Genomic DNA, 24,236 nt, shown 5'->3' with positions numbered 1-24,236 from the left:
TATCATTGTATATATTTTTGACGTTACCTTATAAACTGTGTAGTGTCCTTTATTCGACTTTGTACATCTATAAAAGATGGAGCAGTCATTTTGATCACCTTGGAACCCCTCACCAAGGCATTTGATAGGATCTGGCTGAAGCCCTGAGTATAGTTTTACCACGTGACCGTTAACACGGCCATCCCGAAGACCTGCGTGTTCTGAAATGACCATTACATCATTATTATATAATCAATTAACATTTTTTCTATTAGACAATCTCATAAAACTCATTGTTGGACATCTGCCATAGAATGAAAATAACAAGACGGATGCATCTTTAAAATAGATATAGCAATTATATGTTTGTAACAGAAGCAGTAACAGTAAACAATGTAAAATAACAATTAATTAATAAGGTAAATAAATTTTGTAACAGTAAATAATGTTGCCCCCAACTAGTTTGGGAAATCTGTTTATCTAATCGGTACTAGTCGGTAGGAGTATGCCTAGGTATATAGCCATGGTTTCCAAATTAGATTGATTTTTTATGACTGGAACTGAAGGGACTGGACGAGCAGGACGTTCAGCTGATGGTAATTGATACGCAATGCCGTTCAGGATTCTTGAAAACCCCAAAAATTCTGAGCGGCGCTATTGCGCTCGTCACCTTGAGGCATAAGATATTACGTCTCAATTGCCTAGAAATTTCACTAGCTACGGCGTACTTCAGGCGGAAACACAATAATGTTTAAACATTATTGCTTCACGGCAGTAATATATATTATCAGATCACGATATACTTATATATTATTTGTACAGCATTTGAGCATTTACCGCCTTTCTATAATTCTCCCTTTTTTATTAGAGTTGGTTCTCTCTGCATCTTCTACGTGTGCTCAAAGGAGCAGTTCGGGTTGATACCAGCAGCCGAATTCCACCACTGGACATTCTACAACCGGGCGTTTTGTAAGAAATATCTTAGATTCGACAACCAATTTGTGGAACCAATTACTGGCTACTCTTTTCCCCATACGACTCAGGGACCTTCCAGCTTTAGAAGATACTTCCAACGCAAAGGGCGGAATCGCACCACTTGACCTCTGGTGTTGCGGATGTCTAGGACGGTTGCCTGAATACTTCCCGTCTTGTGTACCTTTGCCCCCCTCTTATATAAAAACCCCAAAGACATAGTTTAACAAACAATAATGTTTGTCATGTTACAATTGCAACTACCGGGATTCGAACCCAGGACACCCTATAAGCGCCCTGATTTCAACCTCAGATAAATTATATAAGAACAAGAATTTATTATTATTAAAATTAAAACACGGAGTTGTCGTTGTTATATTATTATGTATATTTATTATAAGATGATTAAGAATTGTCTGCAGCCTGGTGGGTTATAATCTTAATATCTTTTGTAACATTTAGCTCAAAGAAATAAATAAAAAACAACCTTAGATCATTTATATGTCAAGATAGACTGTGACAGCTGTGAAAACGTCGAAAAAAATGTATTTTCAGCAATGCACGCTCACTAACATAAAGTGTGATGCAAATTGCGAGTTTAAGACGTAGCTTGTCACGCACACTAAAGTAATGAACCTGGCCTGTTTTCATCGGTTGTCTACCAGCTGGAGGCTCAATCTAGACGTTAAAACTAATTATCTAAGGTTTACATGAATGATAAGCGAATTAGGCTAGTTGTCAGTTGTCTCTAATTAGCAATTTCTTTATAAGTGGCACAGAATAATTATATGAAGTAAGAATTAACCTATAACTTACCAGTGCCATCGGAAACAATGATGTGAGATGCTATAACTATGACCTTAAATATCGCCTTATATAAATTCATTATTGTAAACTGGTAGAAATCCTTAGAACTTAGTCCAATACCGCCCGATTATCATTCTATGTTCTGTAACAAATAAACATTATTAGTAAGAATACCCTTTTATGATTGAATATTTTTAATTTTTATGGAATGGATGCTAAGTGATCAGCGCTGACCACATTCTCTTGCAGCATTGAAGGAATTACAGGAGCGTTTCCAGCTTTGTAGAAAAGTGTATGTACTATTTTATATAATATGACGTGGACTTATTAGGATATAAGAAGTAGGTATATAATATATATATATATATATATACATAGCCTACATATATATATGTAGGCTCGTTCGGGTAAGATTGCTTTGAACAGTCAGAGCCAAGTTTCTAAGAGTAATTTATATACACAATAATAATTTTATAAACTATTTATTTACAGCCGTTCCCAATATTTAGTCTATCCCTTACTTGAGATAAAAATCGTTACTATCGTTGAATTTTCTGTCCCAATAAAATTATCGACGGTAACTCACTTTATCCGTACACGCTGTCTGTCAATAGGACGACGTATAGCTTACCAGCGATAGAAGTTTATATGGAAATTGCAATTCACGCGTCCCAATATAAGGCGATAAGAATGACTTATCGGGTATATTGGGACAGCTTCAGATTATTGACAGCTAACTACTGACAGTAGAAGGTATTAATTTATCTCTATCTGTAGATAGTATATTGGGAACGGCCGTTAATTAAACAGTTTAAAAACAGAGTTTAATCTTAACAAATTGTACTCGCCAAAACCTTAACGTTTCTTAAAGATATAGCGCTCTAACCAAACAATATATAATAGTTTAAAAAACAATACCTTTTTAGTTTTTACAGTGCACACTTATTAGTTCACTCTTCGAATACATACTTACTATATTATGTTATTAACCTAACATAAACAAAAATGTTCAGTAAAACTTTTTACGTTGGATTTTATACAACACTTATTAAGATTTGGTGTTTGACTGAGTTGCCTAAGTTTTATGTAATTGAAAACCTTTGGTATAGTTAACTTAGTCATTCCCCATATTAATTATTAAACTTTGGCTGAAATAATTTTCTTTTTCATACACATTTTATACATTAAATTTATGTCCATCACTAGAATGGTATGCATATCGATACAAATGACTGTACAATATTGTATATTTTTATTGAAGAGCACAAAAAAAATGCTGGGAGAGTTTCTTGCGCCACTTCTTCTCTCTCAGAGCGCCATTTGTTTCCGAAGCGGTAGTAGTATCTAGTAGTTATCAGAAATGACATCAAAAAGAATTCTAAAGGAATCAATTTTGAGAAAATAAATGCCTTTTATACCTTTTAATCCTATTAAACACTAAAATTTCTGAAACATGTTTCAAACAACTGATTATAATCTTTATTGCAACTTTCTCTGAATCTTTTGCTTATTCAATATTTATTTACTAATATAACGCGGCCTACTTTTAACTAATAGTTAAACCTTCTCCAACGCAGCCTAATATCTCGATATCATCCGATATCAGTTAAAAGAAAACAAGTCGTTAAAAGTCAAATTTACAATAAGTCGTTATTGGAATGTAACCACACTAAAAACATGCTATAAACCATAATTTGCGATCATCGTAAAGTATTCCCAGGATCTTTAATTAATTCTCTTTTCATGTATAACATTATAAAGAACGAGAGCGCAACTCTTTCAAGAAAGAAATATTGCATTAGGATTTATTCAAATGAGGTTCGCAATATAAAACAAATTTACTCAATAATTCACGAATAATTTGTATAAGGCGTAAGAAAGCTTAAATAAATGTATTCACTTTATATATGTAATAACTTGATAGTGCATTTTTATGTTGTAGGAAAATAATCCATAGCATTAAATAACTTTGATTTTTCAAAAAACGGAGTTCCAGTTATAGATGAGGTATAACCAAGAGAGAAGTGTTTTGAATAATTAGTGGATAACGTTTTAATACCGACTTTAAGAGGAGGAGGTTCTCTTTTTATCGGATTGATTTTATTTTTTCCCCGATTACTCGATAATACCTGAACTGATTTGTAAAAAAACTTTTTTGCTTGCAAGCGTATAAATTCTCAGCTGCCATATCACTCGTTAGGATCTGATGATGGAAGCCTGGAGAAATCGAGGAACTCTTCGTATTTTCCTAAACACTTGACGCCCTTGCAGTATTTTTTATAGTGATTTGTATATTTGCTTTCGGAAAGTAGGTAAGTATAATTGGTGAAGTCGAACTGATGAGGACAAAAAATATATAATTAATCTCAGAAGTGATTGATGTCTGGTTAAAAATAACATATTGTTTATATTTAAAATTCTTCGAATCATAATATTCATTATGCGTATAAAATACAGACACGAACGTAAACATTGATAGGTTAAATGACGTGGTAAATGCGCAGTAAATCCAACCAATAAATACAGAAAATGATCGAGATAGCGCCCTGCTGATTCGTGCCTAGCAGTTTCTTGGACGTGCAGTCGCTGTAAAGGTCACGTGTGTAAGTCTTCGTAAGAACAAATCGACGCATCGGCTGCTAGTTCATTGGCACGAATAATTATGGCTTGATATGCTGCGAGTAAAAAAGCACTACTTCGGGTTGTTTCTTTGTATCGAGATGACACACTGCCTCTATGGCGTGTAGGCATATAACCTGTTGCAGGCCGATAATGATTATACTTCGTAGAATATACAGGGTGTGAAAAAGAGCTATTATAGTTGGTTGTTTTGGGCCCTTCATGTGGTACTTCGGCCAAAGATTGATGTATTCTTACTTGATATGCCGCTCTTAATAGATACCTCGTGTAGACATCAGTGATCCGCGGAGGCAGAGATAAATTATTATTCATTGTCAATTTTCTCGACTTAACCTGCATGTTTCACCTTGTGTGATGTATCTTCCTTATCTGTTAATATTATAGTCATTTGGCACTAACTAATCTACATTTTACAAATAGGATACTTTTATTTCGAAATTTTGAGAGTTTTTAATTCTTTACATTGTAATTTAATGATTTGTAAAACGATAAAGCTGTAAATGTTGATCTAAAGGAGCAGCAGTGAGATTATTGCCACTTCTTCTCATTAAAGATCAACTTTTTCCAAAGTGGTGGTAAATGTAAATAGAAAAGAAATTTTGATAATCATAAGTCTCATTTCCTTGACCTACATGGTTGTAGTGATTTTGATTTTGGTCTGAAGGATAGAACCCAGACAAAGTCGCAGACGAAGCTAGTAGCTTTTAAGAAACAACTGGAACTATCCGAAAATTCTAGTTTCCACAATTTGCTGTGCTGACGTCACAGTAATGTGAATGACAAAAACATTGCCAGTCTCTAAGGCAGGCGCTATTTAGCTGACAGACCATAGTGTGTTGTGAGCCGACTACGCCTTTACAGGGTATTGGTATTGAATTCTTGTAAAATAATTACAATAAAAGTGTGTTTGTACTCATATATACACACGCAAGTACGGTTGCAGATAGAACACAATTGTACTAAAGAAGGTATTAAAACAACCAATGAAAATATTATCGTACCGCAATATGAAGTTAAATTAAAAAGTTAAGTTTACTTAAATATCATTATAATTATTTTTATACAATTAGAAAGAACTTCTATGATAAAAACTGTGTTCAGTAGAGATATGAGTTGCAAGAGTCTTATGGCAGTTGAAGTATGATACAAATGGTCTAGTTGGCCAACTTACGTCAGGGTGTCAAAAATAAGACGATGTGCGCGCGCATCGTAAAAAATCACTCTTATAATTTTTTCCACACGATAACGGTCCCTAACTCACATAAAACATTCTTTAAAATCTTTTTAAAGTGCTGATAATGAGTAATCTATTTGGAATAAGCAAGCTTCAAAAATATTTAATTTAGAAAAAATATTTTCAGATAAACCTAGGACAAAGTGGAATAAATTTGAAATTAAAATATTTCAAAGTTGTACCTTAAGTTCACTGTTTAGCTGAATCTATGAATTTGAATATATTATAGAATTGTTTAGCAACTGCAGGAGTCTGTGTAACATTCAACTTGTGGTAAACTATTTCTGTTCACCCTCCGGGTATGTTGTGCGACATGAAATTAAATTATTCCACCTTGCTCGTATATAAACTTATCATTTTACTTTTGTTGCGATGAGAGCAAATTGCATAAGATCGACATATTTATTACATCTCGTCGTAGATGCAAGTGGAACCGGTTCAAAAAGAATCCCTTAACAGCTGTTGTGGTCAGAACTCAGACTTCATAGCAGAATACTTTTTCTACTCTTTATGAAATCTCTTATAGATTTATATTGTTTTTTTTACGTGAGCCGAGGAATAATGATTAATAAGTTGATAAGAGTTACTTACCTATATTACCTAGTCTACGACCGCGAAAGGGTTCGAAACATTTAATAGAATCCATTTCATTCAAATACGGTGATTAATTTATAATAAGTGAATGAAATTTAATATTTCTTTTATTTTAGGATTATCTGTGTTTCCCGACAACGTCAAGTGAGACGATAGAATATTATCTGCGAAGTGACATACTTATTTAAGCGTTAATTTTTTATTAGAATGAAAATTTGCTAGTACAGTGTGAACTGTGAAGTGATCTACTAAGATCTACTTACTCGTATAAGTATTACTGAAAAAAAAAATGTGAATATTAATTTTGTTTTCTTGTTTTCGCGATGTCCGTGTTGAATATAATATATTGTAATATGGTCAAAGTGGGGTTTTTTCAATACCTCTTAGGCTGAGATCTTCAGAGCAAACTTAGACTTTACTCACGTAAAACTTAGCTGAGTTTAAGCTTAGCGTAATCTTTGTTTACGTTTTTATAATCAATTTACATCTGAAATTATACTAAGCTTAAGCTAAGACAGCCGAATGCAAATACCTAGTTCGCGTTGTATCACACTTGGCAAATTTTTTCCTAAGTTAAGTCTGAGAACAGTCTAAGTTCGCTCTATAGATCTTAGCCTTAAAGAGAACCGAGTACCTACAAAAAGAATGTGTAAATGTGCAGCTAACGCAATATTTGAATGCTTTAGTTTTTAGTTCCGTATTAGTCAAGTCCTACTCTGTGCGTGCATAAAAATATCTGGCTGTCCACGTAGCATTCACGGTACTGAAAGGGCGCCACCCTTACGTGAAAAAGTAAAAGTTTATGGCATTGAACCTGAGTACCTACCCCCGTTAACTAAAATATAAAAATTCCTTATAATAACAGTTTAATATATTATCATATTCACAATAAAAATTACAAGTAGGTAACAAATAATTACAACTTGGAAATCATCCATCGTGATATCAGATCGTGATGATGCAGTCAAGGAAACCAATAAAGTTACGGAAAACATGCGATTCCCTTTAATATAATTTGCGATGGTGCTGTCGTCGACGGGATCAACTAGGACGTGTCGAGGCCGACGTATGTTTTTTCACTCTCGGATTCGGTAACACATTGTCACTGTATGCCTCCCGCACCAAATTAGGATGGAGGGTCGCCTAACGAAAGCAGCGTCGTGATAGCTCTATGAAATGTTATGCGATGGCGGGCAGCTCAAGATTGCGGTGAAGGTCTATTTACGGACATATTGCAGGTGGTCGTGCACAAGAATTTTATCTGCACCACCTGGAAACCTGCTGCAGGTGACGCGTGAACGTGGGAAAACGGCGCTAGCCTGCGTCATGACCGCACGTACGATGACTTTGTACATGTTCCTTGTATTTGAGTAATAGCTTACTACTGTTGCGCAAAAGTGGAGAAAAAACAATTAGAGAGAGGTTCTATTTATGTAACATTGTTTGGACGTAATTCCAGAAAAACGTTCCAAACCACAATTATGTCGATATTGAGTTAAGAGCACAAGACTGGTTACGTGATTCATATTAACGGACTGACAAAAAATTGCAGTCCTACTGTCACTCTTTGAATGACATCATGACTTACTAGCCCAACCCACATGTATGGAATACACTAATATTTATTAAACTTTAAAAAGGAATTCCCCAAAATGTGATGTTTGTGGCTTGGAATGTTTGTAGTGACTACGTCCATTTTAGGGATGACTTGCTTAAACTGTTATATAGGTTGCATTATATTTATAGGTTGCATTATATTTTTATTTTATGAATAATTAAAGTATAATATGTAGGTATAAGAGTATATAAATTTGTTTTTTCTTTTCGATTATTATGCTGATATTAAATATACGTTATTTTGTGAAAATTATTTATTTTTATCAATGATAATGGATTTTTCTGTATGTTTTCATTTGATATAACTTTGAATGTGTTAAGGTGGTCACTCTTAACCGATTTATCATTACGTACTTACTCGCAAACTTTCGTTATCTTATATGCACGATAATTTTTCCGAGATTTCGTATTTCAAATCATTTTAAAGTAATCTTCAATATTTCAAGATAAAATTAACTCAGTATTCATCCCCATATGGCTTTAGTAGATTTTATTAAGTAAGATTTGCAGATCTTTAATTAATGATCGGAAATATAATAATCTCATAATAAATGTGTCCTACAGCGAAGCGTAGGAGGGTTTTCTAATATTCTAGTACTCGCGGGGCATGTTATATAATATTAAAATGAGAATGATGTGCAACCTCATGGGAACCAATAGGATTAACTCTGACTGGTACAGCTGGGATATTGATCAGATTAAAAAATAATAATTAAAATATCTTTTTGAAATGAAAACTTCTTAAGGGGCGTTGAGCACTTTTCTTGCAATGGTTATAAAATGTTAAATGTAATGTAACGTCAGGACACGTGCCCTGATCGGAAACTCGTAAGACAGTCGTTGAAATTATGGATGAAACATTTATACTTTTAACTAATTATAGTTCATCTATTTTAACTTAATGGTCATACGGTCATTGGACCAGTAGTTGAATCATTGTGATTGCGAAGCCGAAACACCGTGAGATCGAATCTCAGCCGTGAAATATTTTTACAATTTAATTATTTGGATTTGTAGCTCATGTCTCTGTCATTAGCGAAGACTCTTCCTAAGGCGATAGTTATACTGGTATTTCTATATTCAACTTTTCACTTCTGCTGGCACTCCCGGAGTGCAACCCGTTTTTTTTTAATTGAGGTCTTTTGTTTTTAGTTTATTTGAACATGTCGTCGAAAAAGGTGAAAATTGAATTGCGTGCGGTTATTAAGTATCTGTGTTTGGAAAATTTAAGTACCGAACAAGTTAATCAAGATTTACAGAATACTTTAAGTGCAAATGCTTCAACGTATTTGTACCTACGTTGAATAATTTTAATAAATTTATTTTAAATGTAAATAAATATTAACAAATTTAATTTTAACTCATGACCCAAAAAAAGCTTTAAAAAATGTTAACTGCCTTTTTACTTGATTTAAATAATCTATTAATAGTTTTATAATAAGTATAAAATAAGCAGAGGAACCAACTTCACCCTGTTACTTTTGTGTTACAGTGATGCTCGCGCATCTTAAAATTTCACTCTCATCATATGTTCATAACGTGCTTTTTGAAGTTATACTTCTAAAGAAGTATTGATCTTAGGTTGTGCGGTATCTAGTCGGAGCGAAACGAAGACCAATCCTTAATCTAAGTACAGAGCTTTAAAAGTAAAAAAAAAAACTTCAAAGCTACCAATATGTAGCACTACCTACCAACATACAAATAACAGTATTTTATTAATATTAAAGGTAAAGGTGTATTAAACTAAATTTTTAGTTATTTGATAATTTTCAGTTTTAGAAGTCGGTTTTTTTAAACGAAGTTTTTTTTTACTTTTTAGTGTCAGTTAATAAATCTTAATATATATATAAATTACGTGACACTATGTTTGTCCACGATGGACTCCTAAACTAATGAACGGATTTAAATGTGGATTACTTCATGGAGTGCAGTTTAGTCCAACTTGAGAGATAGGATAGTTTTTATTTTGACTTCGAACCTATAATTATTTTTATTTCCAATATTTGTTTTGTATAGATATATTTTCTGTGAGAGAATTTATTGACGCACGGTTTGACAGTTCTGCTGTGAAAAAATTTCATTATAACAACAGCATATTTTACGAAATAATTCTTTATGTTATGAAATATTATTGATAAATTTATAGAAAACAGTATTTTATTTATTATGAACAGAACAACGTCTGTCAGGTCAGCTAGTATAATATTTATATATTATAACAAAACTCAATCAACCTGAATGAAAACTCCTAAAAAAGCCATACACAAAATACAATTATATCATCGAGGTAAACAAAAATTATGCTAAAAAATGTTCATAAAATGAAAACGACTGGCCCAAACTATGTAAAATTTTTATGGGACCAAATGGCATATATTCTACATCGAACTAAAGAAAAATTACGTAAATCAGATACTTAATCTCAGTCGATCGGTGAAAATACATAAAAAAAAATACCGATCGAATTGATAACCTCCTACTTTCTGAAGTCGGCTAAAAATAACACGAGAATATTTAGTTATAATCCCAGCGTTGTAGTACAATCAGCGAAATACTAGGCATCAAGCAAAAGGTAAAAATGCAATAGTGGAGCGAATTCCTCGGACGTGTGTGTCATTGAAGAAATCTGTGGTGATCGTTCATGGTCAAGGTTGCAATGTTTTGATTGTGTTGGTCGGATAATACCCACTGGCAATGTAGTTCATCGGACGATAATGAACCTTACGTACACGGCATACGATCGTTATAACAAGAGCGATCCACCAAAGATGGATACATTGATATGCGAGTATGTATTAATTGGACAGCAATAATTATTATAACTGTTGAAGCGTTGTATCAGTAAGTTAATCTTAGTACATCATAAACTTGGCTTGGCGTTCTCTATCATATAAGGACCTACCTTTTTAATGTTGTTTCTTTATTATGTACTAGCTGACCCGACAGACGTTGTTCTGTGTATAATAAATAAAATTTTTTTTTTTTTTTATGAATTTGTCAATAATATATCAAAACATCAAGAATTGCTTCGAAAAAATGCACCCTGTTGTTGTAATGAAATTGTTTCACAGCATAACAGCTGTCAAACCGTTGCGTCAATAAATTCGACGTGGTACGCATCTATGGAAAAACAAATATGTTGTTTTTATTTAAATCCGAGCATTTTCCTATTTATTCACCTTTTAAAGCTTCCCTGTACTTCCATAAATAATTCAAGACCAAAATTAGCCAAATCGGTCCAGCTGTTCTCGAGTTTTAGCGAGACTAACGAACAGCAATTCATTTTTATATACTTATATAGATAGATTTGCCATTATTATGTTTTTAGATTGTTGAAGTTTACTTTTTTGATAAATGTGCTGGGCTTTATCTATACTAATATTATAAAGCTGCAGTGTTTGTTTGTTTGTTTGTTTGAACGCGCTAATCTCTGGTACTACTGGTCCGATTTGAATGATTCTTTCAGTGTTGGGTAGTCCATTTATCGAGGAAGGCTATAGGCTATGTTATTTTTTTTCAAAATTAGGGATCCGTAATTAAATTGTTATTTTGTAACACAAGGTGTAAAATCGAAAACCTATTTTTGCGTGCGCTGCAAAAACTATTGACAATAGAACAAAATGATGTACAGGCTATAATATAGGCAATATTTTATTACTTATAAAACTATCGCGTGAATTATACTTTATATGGCAAAACAAAGTTTGCCGGGTCAGCTAGTTATAAAATATTACGGCAGCTAAAACACAATTTGAAAAAAAAATCACGTTATCGCGACCAAATAAAACTAAAATTCGTGTGATATATAAACTGTGTAACATTTGTTTTACTTTTATATTTTACGAAAAATATTTTATTTATTCATATATTAGAGCAAATTGGAAATATATTGTATGAAATAATTAGAATCACGAAGATTATAGAAGTCTTAGATGAAGGATTGGTCTCCGCTGCGCTCCAACTTGATACCGCACTACCTAAGAACAATAGCTTTTTTATTACGGCAATGGCATCTTACAAATTTTGTAACATACGCTCCGTGCTATTTTACATTGAAATTAATAAAATAATTACTGATATTTGATCCCAGTGTCTTTCATATTTCTTGTAGTATTATTTTTTCATAGTTTTACCGGGTTGCGAACCCCGCATTTTAATTTCAATTATTAGCAAAGTTTACCAAAACATCTGGCACGTCATCATTACACACTGTTGGAGACTGGCTCGAGTACGCCCACTTGGGCGTAGTATTACTTGTCGAACTTTGCACCTGCGGTATCTAGTTGGAGCGCAGCGGAGACGATAAGGGATGACCGATTCTCATGAAATTTAGAGTGCATATTGGGTAGGTTTGAGAATCGGACAACATCTGTTTTTCTTCCCCCTAAATGTTAAGGGTGGTTTTTTTTTATGATATTTTTTTTTAATTTGTTTGATTATGAGTCAGCATTAAAAATACATACAACTTCGAATTTTCACCCATCTACGATCAACAGTTACTTTTGTATCGCGATTTTAATATCGGCAATACAACGTTTGCTGGGTCAGCTAGTATATATATATATATTCTAACATTTGCCGTGTCTACACGATTTAAAAGAAATATTTCCTAGCTGTGATTCCTAGAATATTATTATTCAGTAAACACTGATGTAATACACATGTAAATTACGAAATAATTTCCTCCTCTTTATTTTGCTAATATCGAATACTTCCACGATAAATGCTAAAAGCATTATTAAGTCTTATGAATGTTTCTTAATCCATCTTATAATGTTACACTAAAATATAATCAAAAATTCAAACTTTTAAAATCGATTTATTTCTTATATTAATATGTGTACCTATAAGAAATTTTAAGTAACATTTTACTCTAAGGGAAGTATTTTTACTTGCCTAGTATTTATAAGAGATATCCAACAATAAAAATAAAAATCTTTAAATTCTGTTTATGAAGAAATCAATTAATCTACCGTTTCAGTGCTGAAGGTTAATTGATTTAAACGACCCCATATTGATTAACGACCATTTTCAATAACCTATCTATCCTTAGTTTAACTTACTAGACGTAGACAAATCTATCCTTTTATGATTACTTACATTTCAATAACCTATTGACAGATAGCATTGGACATAACTATGGATAGATAAGATCTTGTCATTAAACGGTGACAACAATGTATCCGTAAGTTAAACTGAGGGTAGATAGGTTATTGAAAACGGCCGCTATAGAGCTTTCGCTACCAAGTTACTCCGTGTAATAAATATTTCATGTAGTGCAAGTATTGTTCAAAACATGCTTCAAAAAGTAGAAATAATTATAAATATTGAAAGTATCTGTTGCGATATATAACTTTCCTCAGATTGTTTTTAATCATTATAAATCAATAGGATTTTAAATCGCTATCCATCGAAATATCAAAAAAAAATATATTTAAAATTATTTCTTGTTTATTATGTAAGTATTTGAAATATTGATACTTATTAAGAAAATATTTTATATTTCATGTAAGTACATATTAGCTAGGTTGATATATTACAGTATATTTAAGGCCCGCAACGAATCTCTTTTTTGCAGATGTCCATGGGCGGCTGCCTCACCCCTTCCTCTAAAATGAGACTCTTGCCCGTTTGCCTTCTCTTTTATAAAAAAAATGGTCAACAGAGCTTAATTTCTCAGTACTTAAACAACCTAAAATATAGCGTTTATAAAGGCCCACTTATTTTCGTACACCTAAAGCTTCAGTTACAGCATATTAATTGGATTAGTTCTAGAGTCTCACATTCAATAAGTTACACAAATATTAAAAACAAATTATAATATTTACACATATTTACACAAATTATCTTGCCCCAAACTAGGCAAAGCCTGTGCTATGGGTACAAGACAACGATATATATAATACAATATACTTACTTAAACATTTATAAATACATATAAACATTCATGACTCGCAAACAAACATCTATATTCATCATATAAATGTTTTCACGCACCGGGATTCGAACGCGAGACCTATAGCTTAGTAGTCAGGTTCGTCGTCGTCAAAGACTAACCACTTCTTATAGATACAGAGATCATCACGTGCTCATAACACAACTAATCATTCATATCAACCATTATTTCCCCTTAAGACATAATTGCAAATTGACCTCAACGCCACAGCCAAGTTGCGAGTCAATTTTCCTGAGCAGTCACGATTTTCATGCTTGCAATATGATGCGTTCATTAGCCGATGATATCACAAAGAGGCGCCATAAAACGCAATGCGTGCTACAAAATTCCACGTTCCTTTTAACATGCCTACGTGTGTACTTTATAGTGTACTGGGAATTGAAAAATGTCCGGCTAAATGCCTCATCTCTGTTGGAGTAAAGAGAATTACTATTTTCTTAAATTGAGCTGTAGCATGTGAACGATTTTTTACGTTTATGTATGTTGTGGTTTAAGCTACAAAGAAGAAAGCATATATTATTTAAATTTGTTGTTGTTTTTGTGAAAATAATCTTAAGGGATAAAATTTTGGTACGTCCAAAAACTAAGAAAATAAATCTGTAACCAAAATCTATGAACGATGCAGGAGTCGATAACTCGAGCGGTTGGCTCAGTTGATCAGCGCTCGGATGAAACCCGAGTGGCGCGGATTGGTGTCCCGCATTGTTCATAAATTTTGGTTACAAATTTAATTTGAATAATTACTCCCAGAAGTGAGGGATCGTTTTAATTAAGAAAGTAATTTTTGAATTATTAAATCCAAATTCTTAAGACATCACCAAATTATGATTAAAACTTAATAAATTCGCAATGATCGATGAAACAGCTTAACCAGCTTAACAGAGGAAGTATAACAAACTCAATCACTATTGATTATATGAGTACAAACATACAGTTTATTCACACACCCTAATGGTCGTTAATATAATTCCTAAGAATTTATTAGTAAAATCCTACCCTGCTATACTGTGACTTATTCACAACTTAATTACCCCTAATTTACCCTCACAGTGGTAAAGTTATAATGTTTTATTAATAAACTAGCTGATCCGACAGACGTTGTTCTGTGCATAATAAATAAAACACTGTTTTTGATGAATTTGTCAATAATATTTCATAACATCAAAAATAATTATTTCGTAAAATATCCCTGTTGTTATAATGAAATACACAGCAGAACTGTAAAATCGTGCGTCAATAAATTCTCTCATAGAAAATATGTCCTTACAAAACAAATATTGGAAATTAATAATTATGGGTCCAAATTGAAATAAAACTATAATAATAAATATCCTATCTCTCAACTCCTTGAACTAAACTGCACTTCATGAAGTAATCCCCATTAATATCCGTTCATTAGTATAGGAGTTCACCGGGAACAAATATCAGGACACTGGATTTATATATATTAATATGTGTTATTTCTAACCAGAGACAGGTATAATCTTTCAGGCAAGTAATTATAATTATATGAATAGACTGACAAATTGGACAGGCGTTGTTCTGATCAACTATTTTAACAAGCAACAAAGGATAACATCAAAAAATTTAACAAAAAAACAACTGACTTCAAAAACACTATTCCAAAACAACAGATAATTTATGCAAGAAGTATAGAAATAACTGTGTATATTTATACAATCTAATTAATTAATCGACTTCTAGTTACGATTATTGTAATTTTTGGAGTCGGTATCAGCCAAGATAGGTTTGTAAATACATACAGTTATAAGTGAGACGTGCTTGAGTCGTGAGGAGGCGAGAGGCGAGAGCTATTAAAATCCACGAACCTTACTAAAATTTGTTATATTTTGAATCTAATTGTAATTTTATGAATAAGTATTTAATAATAAAACTCATACTTTATATTATTTATTTTTGGAAACGAATTTATCCTGACGATTTACGTTTTGCAGAATAAATTTTATGATGGAGGTTTTGATACTGCTTATTTAAAGAGTTTTTCATTTGAGATCTGGACTCAATACAAAACTACGGTTACGGTTTTATATATATTGTATAGTATAATAATAATACAATGCTATATACTCTCATAAATTATAATATATAAATCAAAGCAAGGAGATATCTTAATTAAATAAAACGGAAATCATATCACTTTGATAAACTTCCTTTATTACACACGCACAGTTCTAGATATACATTAGTTTTATTGTTTTATTTATCTCCTAATTTGCAGAGCTTAAACCAATCCTACAAATCACTTAGTTTGGCAACCGTTTCAACTTGAAGGCTGTTTGATCTTATCGTTGTATCATCCGGCGATTCTAAACTAGTATATATTATGGCTATTAGGCAATGGATGTGATGCGTTATACTTTCTTATTGTTTCAATTTAATTGTATTGTTCGGCGATTAGCGAAGAGGCCGAACTAAATTGTTTTGTTGCATATACATTTAAACAGAGCATTTTCTTGTTTACTTGTTGTGTGTATTTAAGAAAAATACAAACAGTGATTTGATATCCAAGCATAATTTACATGTATATTAATAAATTAGTTTTTAAAATAGTGATATATACCATATACTATGGAAAGAAAAGCCTATGCAAAACCTTTTTCTGCTACAATATATAAATTATATTGAAGTCTCACGTTCATACACAACGAGATATCCTCCAACTTTTAGAATCAACGAGCATCGAGTTTCGATATTGATTTAAATTTGCCAAGTCCCAAACGATGATAATAGATAAACAATAGACCTAATATAATGCCTACTACTCGGCTAAGTCGAGTTAGTAAGTCTTTTGTGGGGCGATGTCTATGCTTTTACAAGATGATCCTAGAAAATGTTCGAAACAAAAGTATTACGTTATTCAAAATAATTGTTAAGAAACGTTTGTGTGGTAAAGGTTACTATAACATAAATGACTTTCTTAATGATACCACATATTGGGAATAGAGCCACCGCCATCAGGCTATTAAATAATAAGTTTGATTGTACTATAATACTTTCTACACATATTTTTTGATGAAAAAAAAGCCCGCTGAGTTTGTTGCGCCCATTCTGCTCAGGCCTGAGGCATTCATTTTGGAATGGGTGGTAGTTTTTTTGACTTTCAATAAGTGATGTCACATCCTATTTTGAATAAAAATATTTGAATTTGAATAGCATATCATCATGTAAGTTGCGAGGAAGAAATAAAGAATAAGTCTCCTCTATTCGGTTAACATAAATCGGAATGAAATAAAGATCACATAAAATTAAAAAATTCTTAACACTAAATTTATTTTTAACAAGTAAGTTTTTTGATTTCAGTAGTAGATGATTGTATAAATTTATACACGTTACATTTTAAGTACAATGTTGTTTTGGGGCAGTGGCCATAAACTAAACTATCCGGTAAAACGAAGACTTAAATGCATGACTTTTGAAAATAAATTATCGTATAATATTATAACTTATTTTACTGAGTCTACGGCCCTATCAACGCGAGCTGTTGAACTCTTACATTTAGGTTCGATTGGTAAATTACAAAAGTAGATATTAAATTCAGTTACTATCGGCTGAAATATTCCAGCCAAGGCAGCAGAATGAATCCATAAAGTCGTTGTGTCGGGCAATAACTTTCCCGCGAAATGGGCGGTTGCTATGACCGATATCAACGTGATGCGGGTAAAATCTCTCAGTTTTACGTAATGTCCAGTGGTGGAATTTGGCTGCTGAAATTAATCTGAACAACTCACAATATGCGGAGTAACCCCACAACTCTACGGAACGCCAATTAATCACGCTGATCGCAGAAGACTTGATAGTCTTTGACTAGGAATTGGAGAGCGCCCGCCAAGAGGTGATAATAGTACCCATTTGAGCAGTGAGACAGTACTATATCGCTTTACTGAGTAACCAAGAAAAATTGTAAGCAAAATGAGATCGTGAGGCCAATCGTTATATTATATCTTAATATGTTCTTGCCGATTATCATGCAAAATATTTATTTTAAATTATTGTAAATAAATCAAATGTCAAATAATCAATAGTCTGAATATTTTAAGTAACAAAAATCAGCAACAAGCGAAATAGTCTCGCACTTAAATGTCGATGACTTTAAAAGAAAAACTTTTATAGTCCTTGTGAATATTGCAATTAAAACTCCAAATATTTAGCCGCTATTAAAACATATAACATAAGTCATTTTATTATTTAATCGCATCAATCATACGCCATTTCGGAACCGTTACAATATCTCTATTTACTTAAACGAAACAGAATAGAAGCTTTTTTTACAAGCAATAACGCAACTTTGGAATTCAGAAAAATGTATTTTAAAATAAGCTTTACAAATCTTAAATAATAAACCAATGAGATATTACATAACTATAATACGAACACTGCAAATTTAAAAACAATTCTTTACGTTTTAGAATTTAGAGCATATTTATTTGGAAATTTCTCTTTTTTTTCGCGGTTGTTACGTATTTTATTTAAATAAAATTTTTTAAAGGATTATACGAGTAACGCATGTAATTGTAGCTATATTTTTACCTTAGGTTTAATACTTTGAAATGTATTTTATTTAACTAATTTATGTTTAGTTTTAAAATCTTCAGGCTTGACTCAAAAAGCGTGATCTCTTCTTACATTTTATGTGGCAACTTCTAAAGTTTTCATTATTTTACACATTTTACTTACGCATCATGGTAACATGCTCAACATTTCAAGAATGAAGTGTTTTTTAATTCTTGAAGTGTTTTAAACCCACGCTATAAATTACAATTTCGTAAATATACAATAGGATATATACAGGTCACGCCTATAATATATGCTTTATTAATATTATAAATCGCATAAAGACCAACCGCTTCATAGAATATTACGTACTTATATGTAACACAAACGGCAAGTAATTATTCGCCTAATTAAAGTGGATTACAAAAAAGATCATTGTCTTCCCGCATCCATATGAAACATAACGTCCTTTTTTAGGCTATGTCCGCTGATAGCAATCGTGTAATTATATTTTTGGGAATTAAATACGAGTTCAGTGACCTTGGGCGTGCCAAATAAAGTTTTGAAGCCTATTTACAACGTGATATGTTATGTCATCAATGTCTGATGAGTGTGCCTTTCAACAGTGATACGAAGATGTAAAAAATGAGATCGATAACCCAGAGTAACTCCTGACCTTTTGTTTTACAGGTTGTTGAATAGATATTCAATAAAATCGGTTCAATATTCCACTAAGTTAGGTTTCATATAAGCTTCTATATGAGAATATACGGCATATACAGCTTATAATGACCTAATTTTATGAAAATATGTTTAATTTTAGTTACTAGCACTGGTTTTTATAAGTTTCTTCCTTGCACTTCACTGGGTGGTGGATCTTAAAGGCTAACTATTCTGATATGATAGATGATAATTGCATAGTTTTGTTATTAATTTTCTATTAAATAAGTTTAATTAAGACATTGCTTTTATTCATATTATGACATTATTTTCTTATGACCAAATGTGGATATTATTTGTTCCATAAGTATAGAATGTCACATTAAAAGCACTAAAAGTCCCACGGCGTATTGTGCGGGGGAGTTGGTGTCTAACCCCCTTATTCATATTAGTCTGCTAACTTAAAGCATTGCTAATTCTCACTCTGTCTTCTTCTATTGACCTGAATGAGAAAAAACACTCCTTAGCGGCTGTTTAAAGTTAGCGGCCCATTATGAATAAGGGGCTAAGTCTAAGCCGTGTCATGTAATTATGTAATATTCAATTTAATTATATTGTCTAAACTTCAACAGTTTTTGAAAATCATTTGAAAATATATAAGTTACTTGAAAATGGGTACGACTACTAATTTTAGCTACGACTTCCATCCCATAGGTAAATTAATGAGTTTTATTCTTGATTTCTTTATTTTTTTAATATTTTCTCCCCTTCATTCATATTCTAATGTTATGATGCACATGCTTTCATATCTTATTTATTAAGATAATCTTTATTTGGTTGACAGAATGCGATTATCACATGCCCGTAGGTATGTTCTACTAGGGCCTAAAAATCAAAATATCAAGATTTTGTCGCATAAAATCGTATGTAAGAATTATATTGTGTATATAAATGATATAAAAAGTACATCGTTAGAAAGATAAATGATTGTTGAACTTATAAAAAAATCGATTAGTTGCTATTTTTAAATAAAAACTAGTTTTAGTGACTTATGGAGTGGATTTATATAGAACCCGTATGGCGGGGTTAACACTATTATATAACTTCTGAAAATATAAATCTTAACCTGAATATTTTTTTAACCTTTATATTAATTGTGTAATTGTGTTTTATTTAGTTACAGTTTTTTTTTCAGCTGGGACATACCGAAAAGTTAATCTTTGAGCAGCCATATGTTATATTTAATTTTAATTATATACACATTGACCTGGAATAAATAAAAGTCATAAGTATTTTCTTTGATTTAATACACATTTAAATAAAACACTTTTTAAAGTCAGTCCCCCTGAAAACAAACCAGATTTTTCTTAGGAAAATAGGGGACGAGACCAGCAGGACGTTCAGCTGATTGTTATGTAGTTCCGCTCAGGATTCTTGAAAAACCCAAATATTCTGAGCGGCACTACAATTGCGCTCATCACATTGATACATAAGATGTAAAGTTGCCCCGTAATTTCACTAGCTACGGCGCCCTTCAGACCAAAACACAATAATGTTTACACATTACTGCTTTACGTCGGAAATAGGTGCCGTTGCCATACCTAGCTAGTATCCTGTGCAAGGGAGCCTCCCACTGGTAGGTAGTAGACCTGGATAGGTCTTAAAACGTCGGTTTAACTAAAATAAAAGTAAAAAGGTAACTTTTACGCAGAAATCTAATGTAAAAACAAAGTTACAATTCGACGCGTTTCAATCCTATAAAAAGTGTCTTATTTAAATAAAACTCAATTTATATCCAGGTAAGCTTTGAGATATTTGTGTGATAAGAATAATATCAACTTAATCAGGGTGAGTAGCGGACAGTTGGCAGTGAACTTGGCTCGTTAGTCCTACTTGGCTTTGTTGCCAAACTACACTAGAGCCCGTGAATTTCAAACATAACTGTCACCAATAGTTTCTTGGTTGGTCATTTTATTCTAGGTTGAAGCTCTCAGTAGCATATAATTGACATGATTTTATTAGAATATTACTATCTTGATAACGAGTAGTGATTACATTCGCGACAGGTTGTGGACACCAGAGGTAGGTAGGATTTTGTACCCGAGATGTATCGACCGAGAACCCACTTACTAAGTTGTAACTTGTATTTGTTGGATGCTATTACTAATTATGACAGTAATCACAACCATCATGTTCACAAAGCATCCTTACACAAGCAATGAATTAAGCTTACCAGTGGGAGGCACACAGGTTACCACAACGGCACCTATTTCTGCCGTGAAGCAGTAATTTGTAAACATTACTGTATTTCGGTCTGAAGGGCATCGCAGCTAGTGAAGTTACTGGGCAAATGAGAGCAATTGTAGTGCCGCACAGAATTTTTGGGCTTTTTAAGAAGTATTGTAAACAGCATGCTTTCTGAACATAATAAGGTGAATTAAATAATTTAAAGGACATATTTATGAATTTAAGAGCATCAAGTTGGCTAGTTGCTTTTGTTATATATATCTGTTTTACATGGGATGTAGGAACAGATTTTTTGTTGAAGTGTAACAAAATATATAATTACGTACACAGCGTTGAACATCTAGTTTATTATAATGGTAGTAACGGTGAGTCCGGCATTGTTTTCAATGTCTCCTAGCTAGTTTCGCTCCCGTGCCCCCGAGCCAATGTAACCTTAACCCAATTCTGGTTTTTGCAAGTATTATCGCAATTAAATACGACTTACATCTCATAATATAGGTGAGTGTATTAATTGACTTGAAAAGGGACGATTTATGAATTCGTATGTATTTTACGTTGTTACCTCAGAACTCATTTAAAAATTTAAAAATACTAGGGTTCAATACTTAGCAGTGGTGTAAGCAACTATTGTGTAAGATAAAAGCTATAGACTTCACATTTAAAAACTAGGGTCAATACTTAGCAATGGTGTAAGCAACAATTGTGTAAGATAAAAGCCATAAACTTATATTTAAAAAACTAGGGCTCAATACTTAGCAGTTGTGTAAGATAAAAGCTATAAACTTATATTTAAAAAACTAGGGCTCAATACTTAGCTGTGGCTTAAGCAATTATTGTGCAAGATGAAAGCCGTTAACTTGACTTTTAAAAAAATAGGGCTCCATACTTGGTAATGGCTTAAGCAATTATTGTGCAAGATGAAAGCCGTTAACTTGATTTTTAAAAAAATAGGGTCCATACTTCGTAATGGCTTAAGCAGCTATTGTGCAAGGTAAAAGCCGTAGACTTCCCATTTAAAAGAATAAGGCTCAATACTTGACAGTGACATAAGAAACTATTGAGCAAGATAAAAGCCATTATCTTGACTTTTAAAAAAGTAGGGCTCCATACTTGGCAATGGCTTAAGCAATTATCATGCAAGATAAAAGTGGTAGACTTCACATTTGGGAGACTAGGGCTCAATACTTGGCTGTGGCTTATGCAATTATTGTGCAAGATGAAAGCCGTTAATTTGACTTTTAAAAAACTAGGGCTTAATACTTGGCAGTGGCTTAGGCAATTATCGTGCATGATAAAAGTCGTAGACTAGGGCTCAATACTTGGCAATGGTTTATGCAACTATTGTCTAAGATAAAACCGTAAATTTCACATTTAAGAAACTAGGGCTGAATACTTGGTAGTGGGTTAAACAACTATTATATGCTACATATGCTATGTATATGCTGCTGTATACGATACACATTGATAGTGTACAACAAAAAGAATTTAATCACTTCGTTCAGTATACAATATTACACAGAGGACGGGTTAACGTTGTTAGAAAAAGTCAAAATAGAACCCAGCGGGAGTCAGAGCAGCTACAAGATGTTCACACCATGTATGGGCGAGGCTTGTTGGACCGTAGTCAAGTAGCCGCCTAGGACTTATTGTAGCGAATAAAATAAATAATTACACGTCAACTAAATAAAATACTGCGTGCGGGTCCTTCTCTCGTCTCACTTCATGTGTGGAATTTTTAATGAAAATTTCAACAAGTATCATATAAAGTTCAGGAGTCAGGTCGTAGTTATTTGCCTCTTCTTCCTTAAAATCTAATATATAAAATTCTCGTGTCATGGTGTTAAACATTGAACTCCTCCGAAACTTTTGAGTGCATATTGGGTAGGTCTGAGAAGCGGACAACATCTATTTTTCAACCCCCTAAATGTTAAGGGTGGTCCACACGAAATTTATGTGTTTTTTTTTTTTGACAATAGTTTTTTAAATTTGTTTGATTATGAGTCCGCATTAAAAAATACATACAACTTCAAATTTTCACCCTTCTACGATCAACAGTTACTCTTGTATCGCGATTTTAATATTGGCAATACAACGTTTGCTGGTCAGCTAGTTTTACTATAATAATTTAAGCATATAAAAGATATAAGATATTTTGATATAAGATAGAAATAATATTCAATTTTGTTATCTCTGTCCTCTGTTTGACTTTGCCAAGAAGAAGGACCTTAATGAATAACAATTTCGTGTAAGGTTGTTTGTCCCTGATATATAAACTACTGAAACCCCCCACTAAACTACCCCATAAACTACTGAACCGATTTTAATTAAATTTTGCACACTGTAAAGTTTGATCCAACTTGAATTCAGGCTCTAAAGGTTGATGCATCTATTATACGATGATTTATATTTATACAGTTGATTATTGATTACTAATTATGAAATAATTTATATTATTTAAACACGGCACCTTATAAACTAATCTGTTATGTATATTACAACCATTATATAAGACTCTATTTGATTGAAAAGTGGCCGTCTGCTGTTGAGTTTCTTGTATGTTCTTCTCACGAACCCAACATTTACCGAACATTTGATAAATTCAAAAAAAATATATTTTATAGTGACTAATCAAAAGCGCTTACTTTAATGCTAATTGAATAAAGTTTATTTGACTTTGGATGATTTTTATATGATACCTATGAGAAAAAGAATATCAGATCGCAAAAAACATAAAATTTTGAAATTGCGAATAAACTTGATTGACATGACGACAGGCGAAGTCACGGGTGATGCTCGTGTACAGATAAATAGAAATAACAATTAGGAGGCCTTCTACAATTACTTACTGTGAAGAGGCTTATATGGATAAACAACAGAATGCCAAATATCATCCGTCCAAGGTATATTTAAAAAAAAACGGCGTTTTCTCCTTACACAATATTAGTTGAATATATTATCCAAAATATTACGTTATATTATAATATCAAAATCAGTTCATCTCCAACATTATCGGATCAT

General features: G+C 32.5%; 1 protein-coding gene across 3 annotated transcripts in view; it reads right to left on the bottom strand.

Moving 5' to 3' along the window:
• The window catches only part of LOC126978456 (uncharacterized), a 39,114-nt gene that overhangs the window by 7,298 nt on the left and 7,580 nt on the right, over nucleotides 1-24,236 (bottom strand). For 2 of the 3 annotated variants that reach the window (XM_050827261.1, XM_050827263.1), the window contains exons 2-3: nucleotides 1,768-1,900; nucleotides 28-200 (exon numbers count right to left, since the gene is read on the bottom strand). In XM_050827261.1, coding sequence (XP_050683218.1) covers nucleotides 28-200; nucleotides 1,768-1,837 — 243 coding nt within the window. In that variant the 5' untranslated portion in view covers nucleotides 1,838-1,900. Of the gene's footprint in view, nucleotides 1-27; nucleotides 201-1,767; nucleotides 1,901-20,572; nucleotides 20,649-24,236 lie in introns of all 3 variants that reach the window. The other variant, XM_050827262.1, reaches the window with a different exon arrangement.

Source organism: Leptidea sinapis, chromosome Z (genome assembly GCF_905404315.1).
Source record: "Leptidea sinapis chromosome Z, ilLepSina1.1, whole genome shotgun sequence".
In the NCBI taxonomy this organism is placed as follows: Eukaryota; Metazoa; Arthropoda; class Insecta; order Lepidoptera; family Pieridae; genus Leptidea; species Leptidea sinapis.
Note: the sequence above shows the minus strand (reverse complement) of the source record. Positions and strands in the feature narration are given on the sequence as shown.